Consider the following 9,255-nt stretch of genomic DNA (forward strand, 5'->3'; position numbering starts at 1 on the left):
AACTCCGAAGCACGCAAAAACTCAGAAGCATATAAAAACTCAAAACACGTACAAAAGACAACAGAAGTGCTCCAGCATGCTGGGCGCAGTGTTGAGATTTTGTTACCTTGTGGCTACACAAGCCAGCAAGTACCAACGACCGGATTTGGTGTGTGGTAGTAACAGGTAAATGAACTTTTTTTAAAAATTATTTGAATATATGTGAGTGCTTGTGTATAAATACACAAACAATACACACATGCTTTCAATTGTGTAATTTAAGTGATCTAGTAGCTCTGCTTTGGAAGTTCAGTTCATGCTAGAAATGTGTTTTGGAGTTTGTACGTGTTTTGTCTCTAGGGGCCACCGCATATATTTATATATAAACATATATAAATAAAACTACTTTTTTTTTACGTTAGTAATTCCTTTTGTGCATAATTTTATATTGTTGTTAATAATAAATTAATTAAAGCAACAAAACAACCTGAAGAGCCGGTTTGGAGCTGAAAGAGCCGGCTCTTTTTAGTGAGCCGAACCGAAAGAGCCGGTTCTCTAAAAAGAGCCGGAAATCCCATCACTACTTCCCCAGCGTGATGTTTCTGTATTGTATATCCATTTGGCAAGGTATCATCTATCTTAATTGCCTCTTGGGGATAAGTCTTTCTGACTCTGACTCTAAGAATCACTTGTGATTAAAAAAAAGAATTAAGTGGTACTATAAATGGTTTTAGAACATAACAAAGAACAAAATCAAGACAATAATGAGTGTGGGGAATCAGAATCAAAAACCAGTACGAAATCAATACATAAATATGAATAAAAGGTTGAAAATTCAGAAAGTTACTTTATTGTGGACAGCCTTTAACATTATAGAGGCCACATAAAAGCACAAGAATCCTTAACAAGGTAATAGAACAACTACAAACTTGTTTTTTGTTTTGTTTTTTTGTTTCTTTCAAGCTACAGGAATAGGCAGAGAAAGCTATTCTTCTTGCATTTTTAAAGCTCGTTTTTGCAAAACAAAGCACTTGGACTGCGATGTCCAAACCAGGCACATTTTACAATGCTTAAAAATGATTTGCATCTATTATTAGCACTTGGATTTCAGTTCATATCATTGCCTTATTTAATATTATATTGTATGAGTGCTACTTCCAACCTATAGTTTCCACCTAAATTCAGTGAGGTGAGAACCAATCTTTAAATAATCTGTTTCCATCCATCAGCGCTACAGTAAAGCAACATAGGTACTTCTGCAGTCAGCATCCTGGAAAGAGAAAAACACGTTTAACTTTTTGGTTTTTAACTATATTGACTATATTTCTTTCCACAATGATTAATATGTTTCAAATGAAAACTAGTTCAATTGCAGCATGGTGTATACAGTCTGCAGTGAGCATCTCTTACCCGTCTTCTCCATAGTTTCCAACTAACGCTGAAAGAGACTGCCATTTTTATCACTTTGCCAGCTGAGTTTGAAATCAGCCACCCCTTGATCTCTCAGGATGGTCTCCAACTTGAAGAAAAACATTATAAAAGAAAAGAGCTGTTTTTCATACTTGTTAGATTTACCACACATAGCTTTATGTCCCTGTCATGCAGGTAATAATCATATTTAAATGTTTTTAAATCATGTTAAAAGTGAAATTTCGTTATGTTTTGGAACAAAATAAAAAACTTTTGCTACTTTTCTTTACCTCTAATATTTTTTTCTGTAGATATTTTGTGTTTGTTGTGATGTGTTTGGTGTTTACTGTTGTTTTATGAACTCTTGCTGCACAACTTGTTTTCCATAATGCGACAGTAAAGATACAAGGAACCTAGAACCTACGTTTGTACCTTCATTAGGAGTTGACTGGAGGCAGCGGAGTCAGTGAGACCCACATCAGACTTCACCTTCATCCTTATGACCATCTTCTTTAGTTTGGCATCTGTAGAACACAAATAAAGAAATATGTCATTTATTGTTGTGATAATTATTATTATTATTTTTTAACCCACGTTTTGATGCTTTAATGAAAACAACAGTTGTATCACACTTATAAAGAAATTGATTTATTACTTGTCCATTTCAGGAACTTACCTCCTTGACAGATAAATGTTGCTTTCTTGTTACAGTCAGCTGGTATCCAGCGTCCTGTCTGTGATCCTTCCACAGAAACACAGTTTCCACTATAACTTCCGCCTCTTTTCCAGTACCTGAAGGAGGTCTTTGTTCCATCTGACCAAACCCAAGCATCTTTAAACAGACCAATCCACGCTTTGGTGGTAACTGCAGCAATCGCTGCATTTTCCTTGTCTGTAAGCACACATGCCAGATCAGTGTGATTCTGTCTGCACAGATCTTGACTGCTCTGCCAGGTTTGCCCCTGTGTGTAAACCACATACTTCTTGCTGCCATCCTGCTGAACTAGAGACACACAAGGGGAGAGGAGTAAAAAGGAGTTAGACTTGTTTTTTCTGCCAAGAAAAATAGTCAGGTAAGTGATTTAGAGCCAAATTACTAACAGCAGAGCCATGATGTTTCTGGTCATAAACACTTGGACCTGTTGTCCATATATGTGGACATCACATTTTGGGGTTGTCTAGACCAAAATCTTGTTTTTTTTTTTTTTATACAAGGGCCTGTTATCCACTTACGAGGACATTATACTGCCACAGTTTTATCAAACTTTAAAATGAATCAGGCCCTTGAAGAGCAAAATCAGGTTAAAAGATAATTCTTTGTTTTTACATTCATCAAGTCCCAATCAGCCCAAATAGCAAGGAGAAATTAAAAATGCATGCCATGAAAGAGTTCAGGTCTTAGGAGGTTAAAATATAAAGCGCCTTGAAGCAACTTTTTTTTAATGATTTGTTGCTATATAAATGAAATTAAATTTAACTGAAGTACAACTTAGGCTTGACCTGTATTATTTTGGTCAGTAGATCATTTGCTCTTTCATTAAGTCTGTTTGGCCACTGTAAGAGCCAATTAAAGGCTAGTTCACTGGTTCTGGTAAAAGGGGTTAAAAGGAGAAATATACATTTTTTGTTGTTAAGTATAATTTTCAGATGATTTTCAAATACTGTTATGTTAAAAGCATATAATACAGAAATGTGAAATTCTGATGCGCTTTTTGGTAATTATGTGCTTAGATAGTTGGAAGTCGGATAAACTGGAAGCAACACAGTTTTTTCACCAAGTCTTGCAGTGTTAATTTACAGTTTCATTAAACATCTCCTTTGAAAGAAAAGTACCTGGTCTTGCCCATGTTTCAAATGCCTGTTGCTGGACTGACTTCTAAAAGAAGATGAGTGAAAAGGAGCCGGAGTGCCGCCATTGTAGCCACTAATCTACTGGTTTGCTCAGCCATTGTTTGGACGATGTTTGTCATTACTGAAATAAACTTGCTGTATCTTTGTTACATTAAAAATATTTTATATTTATTTTATTTTGTTTTTTTTTTGCTGGAATTCATCCTAAAGTTCACGCAAAAGCGCTGAGATGAACCTGAGGAGAAAATACAGACCTACCCAGAGAACAGCCAGAGTTGGTGGGATATTTTACATCCTTTTGGAAACATAGCTGTTGAGTTACTTCAGTCTGGACCACAACTGTTCGAATCAGCACAGTGAGTTCTCATAATCTCACCGCTAGCAAATTATCATTTTGTGTGCTAGTCACTCGGTCACGTTTTCATTTTTGTTTTTAAATATTATATAGATTAAATTGATTATCATCAATAAAAATTTCATATTAACTCATTCACTGCCAGGGCTTTTGAGCATTCTTACTCATTTTTGATGAGCCACAGAAAACTGTGTTATGATCATATAAACGCTGAACCTACCAAAATGAAGAACAGACTCTCTTCTTCCATCCAAAAAGAAAAAGCTTGTTTCTACCATTTTCCATTCTTTAGTAATCAGCTGTAGAAGAGAGGTGGGTTCCACCAAAAATGCCTGTTTTGACCACAAAAAGGGAGAAAACGAGCTTTTTGTGAAAAATACATTTCAAGCAGTCTGATGTTCACTGACAAGCTGCCCGAGGTTGTATTCTAGCCCCTCCCATTGAAAAACGTAATTGACGTCTATAGACGTCCATGGCAGTGAATGAGTTAAAATTATGATCAATTATGATCACTCACAACAGTTTCAACTGTAATTGCAATTTACTCACTTTCATAACACACATAAGCTCTGATTAAGTCACATGGAATATCATTCCAGAGGCCGTCATCTTGTATCTCTGCACACGACTCTTCCCCATTATAGTTGTCTGGTTGATCAAGGCTCCATTTGGTGAAGTCTGCTCTGCCACTCCCATCAGACCACAGCCACCTGTTGTTCTTTCCGTTGTAAAGTCCGATCCATGTGGCGGTCTTGTGACTGTCCAGTGTACTGACCAGCTGGTTTTCTTCATCCATGTTGTTTATGGTTGCCAGGTCAGTGTATTTTAATCTGCAGAAGCTCTGAGCCTCATACCAGGTTAGGGATTCATTGATAAAGTGGAACTGCACTAAAACACAAGATTATCCAGTCTTACACACAGACGCCAAGAAATAATTCCCAATTTGTTCCAATGACTTTATGTCATCATGGTCTTATTAAATAATTTTTTTTCTGAAAACATTTTAGAGTGTTGCCATATTTGTGCCAACGCAACTTTGAGAGATGAAGATAATGATGTAACCTGTACTTCCCTCAGGGGAAGTACCGGTTACATCACCCTGGACAGGTTGCCACTCCATCATAGAGACACACCTAACCATTCATGCTTAAGTTGGCCAATTTTGAATCACCAGCTAAAACACTATGTATGTCTGTGGATTGTGGGAGAAACCCAGAGTACCCAAAGACAGTACACACAAGCACAAGGTCAAACACGAACACATATAACAGAGAGTCCCAAGTGCCTGGGGATTCAAATCCAAAAACCTCTTGACGTGAAGCAATAGTAGTAACTGCTGTCTGCTTATCTAATCAGCCAATCACGTGTGTGTATCTCAATGCATTTAGACATGCAGAAATGGTCAAAATGACCGGCTGAAGTTCAACCTGAACATCAGAAAGAAGAAAAGGGGGATTTATGTAACTTTGAATTTTGCATGGTTGTTGATGCCACGTATTTCAGAAGCTGCTGATCTACTGAGATTGTCCCAAAGAACCATCTCTACTGTTTAACAGAGAATGATTAAAAAAAGAAAACAAAATTCAGTGGGACAAAGTTTTCTGCTGGGAAAATGCCTTGTTGATACGAGAGTTCAGAAGACAAAGGCCAGACTGCCCACAAAAACATTGAATGCTGAATACTGACCTGAAATACATGTATACTAAAATATTAACTGTATCAATGATTGAAAAATGCAAAATGCAATGACAACAAAATAAAAAGCAAACAAAAACACCAAAAACAAACAATGATCATGTGTGCTTATTTACCTGTTTTACTGGACCCTGTTGAAACCAGTGCCATCCTGGTGGTAGTCATCAAAAGCATTAGGAAACTTCCTGCAGCCCAAAACATGCAGAATAATAACTTGCTGTCATCCACTGAATGCACAAATATGTCATATGTTTTGGTTATGTATAATAAGGTGTACTATAAAGTTACAGAAGCAGTAGAAGCTGGCTAAATTATTTTAAAAGCAAAATAGGTAAACTTCCATCCCAATGACACAACTATAACTCTCCATTGATATTAATGACGCCAATTCATTGGACAACTTTAACATTTCCATAAAAGAAAAATATAGAAACAGACATTATATAATTTTTTCTATAGTTATGGTATTAAGGCTTTGGTATTATCATTATTATCTGCCTGAGTGCAAACTATCATATCAATTCTGTCGTCCACTCATGCCTGCTTGTTTGTTTCCCAGGTTGTTTCCCAAGATGCTTTTTTTGACAGGTCATTTAAATATACGAATTGCAATTGATTCATTTATTCTTGGATGAATTTTAAAAAAGTGATTTTGAGTTCACTAAATTTCTTCTTCATATACAAGATTTTGTATATGTAGACAAATTAGTCTGGAAACAAGAAATACACAAGCACTTTTTTCAATATACCAACTTTGAAATAAAGGCATACAGATTGGTTTTACTAAATTATATAAAAAATGATACATAGAGTTAAACCAGTGCCTGATATGTTCCACTGTATCTGGTGTAGTTTATCTATGCACCTACTGTAGATCTGAAGGTCCATTTACTTGTACATTATGCAAAGCAGTTTTGGAGAAACTGAAATGCATTTGGTTAAAAGTGCGTCATAGGAGATTTAAAGAACCACTGACAGTCATCAGGTGAGTCTAAGTGGAATGTAAGACATTAAGAAAATGTTACTACTATTTGGCTGAGGGTAATTGTACATTCAATTATACATTCAAAAGTCATTAGGATTCTTAAACCTGCTATATAAAGTTTACATACACAATGCTTAGACGCTAACCCATTAACGGAGATTTACCATTAATGCGGTTATGGCGTTAATGTCATTTTAATGAGATTAATGCTGACAACACTAATGCATAAATAACTTGGATTTAAGTCTTTAAGTCCTTTGACAAACCAAGTACACCCTATGATTTAATAAAATGGTCTGGCACTGATACGGCACCGTTCTAAATGATTTACGACAATCTATGCTGTGGAGCCATAGTCTAAATTAATCTATCTTGCATTCAGCTGTTATGTTATACTGGATTATCTCAACGACATCTCTGCACTGCCTGCACACAAGAGCTTGCCTGGTGTGATAGACAAAAGCATCCATCTATCTTGTGCTCAGAGCTAATTCTAAGCACCATTTTTAGGATTCCATGATGGTTCTTCTACTTGCTCCTCTTCTTTTTTACTGCTTCCAAGGTATTCATTAAGCATGTGGTCAGTTGTGGCCATGATATTTCATCCTGGATACTGTTCTGACACTCACTAGTCCTAGGCCTCCTTCCTTCTGCTGAGCATAGTCTCAGGGTGATGGATTTAGGATGAAACCATCCAAGGACTTTTCTTGCCTTGATGGCCTCTAATGTTGTTTTCCACTTTCACATGGAATTCCCGGTGAAGTTTCTTAGTGTCCTAAAGCTCTTGTACATTTCCAGGCATTCCAGAATCCAAGTGCGTCCTGTATGACTGGGATTTTATCTGAATCAGTTTGCAGGTGCATCAGTCTAAGCCAAGTTGCCAAGAACTTTTTCTTCTGGAAACAAAGAAGTGTTTCGTTGCTTATCTAGAGTAACTTGTTTTTTAACTATAGTGATTTTGATTAATAAAACAAATAACAAAGTTGGGCTGTACCGAATTGGGTCACTACCTGCAATCATTGGAGCCTTGCTACTCATTAGCCATTCGTGACACTTTTCCAGCAATCAGTCATTCTTAATTTGCCCTGCTTGGTTTCATTAAACTTGAATGTCTGCTGCCATATGATATTCAGCTGAGTCATCAACACATTATATTTTTGAAAGACTTAGTCTTAAAGGCCATAGGGGGTGTAACTGTACTCAGTTACCTGTTGAATGTGACATCGTGGTCTCTGGAGTCAAAAGCCCAAAGAACATTCCTGCAATTCACAGAAAGAATTTAAATATGGCTGAAGTCAAATCCAAGAATTTCTTTGAATGGAAAATTATCCTTATTTGTTTACTCTCAAAGCCTACCAGGCAGATAATTGTTGTGTCATGCATTGCACCTACTATATTTACTTAAAAATATAACTATGAATAAATTCACAAAAATACGTGGTCATTTATTATTTGATAATCAAATGGTTTACAAAAGCACCATAAAAACAATGAAGCCAGCTTCAGTAAATTTCCGTTGTTTACATGTTGTGATCAGCGACTGGTTGCTCTTTGTAGATTTACACAACTGAATTCAGGAGGTTTCATAGATATCTTGGCTGATTTCCATTACTCTAACAGTATACTGTATAGAAAGACAGTATACAGCTGGCATAAAAGTGAATTCCACTTATGTCCGTAATAATATCTGTAACCATCAAATTAAGCTACTACAGTTGATGTAAACCACCACTGACCATGGGCACCACAGTCACTGTTACAATAAATTCACCACAGTACAACAAGCTAAGCTCTTTCCACCCGTACAAACTACCGAGTAGTTTCAGGCAGAATTTGAGTAACACATAGATATTATAGCCGAGTTTGTTTTGCAGGAATAGCTACTATGTGATCAGTTCATTTCAATTCCACTTTATTTATACAGCGCTAATTCACCAAAATAATAAATACAGAGAAAAACCCAACAGTCAAAATGATGACATTACATATAAGCTTTAAATTTGCAGTTTATCAAGCGTCACTCAGCTGTCCTTTCCTGTCTCTCCTATCCTGTCTTTTCTCAAATCTCCCTGTGTACAGCAGCTGGACCTTAAGCTGACAACACACTGTGCAACAAACTACACACAACAGTTTGTGTGTTTGCTAATATTTGTTAAAATGTTACATTTGAAATGACCTGACACTTAAAAAAAAGGTGACTCCCTATATGCGCCCTCCTCTTCTGTAGGGTGGGCTAGATTCTGAATTTACAGATACCTGCACTCTTTCTGGCCCACTTTGAGTCCCAAATATAAACATTATAAATGAACCTAAAGTTACAAGTTGATTTTAAAAATACAAGAAGTAAAAAAATACTTGTTTAAAAGTGTAGGGAGTAAAGGCAAAAAGTTGTCAGAAAAATAAATACTCAAGTAAAGTACAGGTACCTGAAAAGTCGACAGTATTGAAGTACTTGTACTTCTGAGTATAATTATAATTGTGGGTTTATGTTCTAAAAACCTTACGAGAATACGTTCCAATTTTGAAAGCTAACAATTAAAGTAAAACATTAAAACTAAAAACAACTATTACTACCAGTAAAGCAACTAATAGAAATAAATAAATATTTGTACATGTAAAATTTGAATTTATAATCAAAGTTTAGAAAGTACCTGATCTGATGTGTTGTGTACTCTGTGGCTTCCCTGTAACATCTGTGGTGCAACGTGCCAAAACATTCACACCGTATGGAAATCCATCACAGTGAGATGGATTTGCATACTCTGGTCTGGTGAGGTGATGTTGTTGGCATGTGCATTGTCAGGTACATCTGCTGTGTTTTGACTGTGAATCCTTCTGTGGAACTGAAGGTCAATGTATTTGTACGCAATGCAAAACAATTATGGAGAAGAGTTAAGGGAATTTAGTTACCACTTCCTGGCCGAGTTGTTGTCATTCCTAATTGTTTCCACTTTATTACAATACTACTAACTACAGGGGT

General features: G+C 36.3%; 1 protein-coding gene and 1 long non-coding RNA gene across 2 annotated transcripts; both read right to left on the reverse strand.

The window, feature by feature from the left end:
• Positions 1–1,411: 1,411 nt before the first annotated feature.
• On the reverse strand, positions 1,412–4,426 carry LOC146579808 (secretory phospholipase A2 receptor-like). Its single transcript, XM_085268005.1, has 4 exons — positions 4,145–4,426; positions 2,066–2,392; positions 1,822–1,913; positions 1,412–1,498 (listed from the first exon to the last, which is right to left on the reverse strand). Exons 1-4 carry the CDS (start codon positions 4,389–4,391, stop codon positions 1,412–1,414), a joined length of 753 nt encoding a protein of 250 aa, XP_085124131.1. The 5' UTR covers positions 4,392–4,426.
• Positions 4,427–5,051: 625 nt separating this feature from the next.
• LOC146579809 (uncharacterized) lies at positions 5,052–9,012 on the reverse strand. The gene is made up of 3 exons (XR_014890769.1): positions 8,927–9,012; positions 7,484–7,534; positions 5,052–5,475 (listed from the first exon to the last, which is right to left on the reverse strand). It is a non-coding gene; the product is annotated as an uncharacterized LOC146579809 (long non-coding RNA).
• Between the last annotated feature and the right edge of the window lie 243 nt (positions 9,013–9,255).

The sequence above is a fragment of the Mchenga conophoros genome, linkage group LG3 (assembly GCF_057382185.1).
Source record: "Mchenga conophoros isolate Kocher_MC1m ecotype Shallow Benthic linkage group LG3, M_conophoros_male_GT1.1, whole genome shotgun sequence".
NCBI lineage: Eukaryota > Metazoa > Chordata > Actinopteri > Cichliformes > Cichlidae > Mchenga > Mchenga conophoros.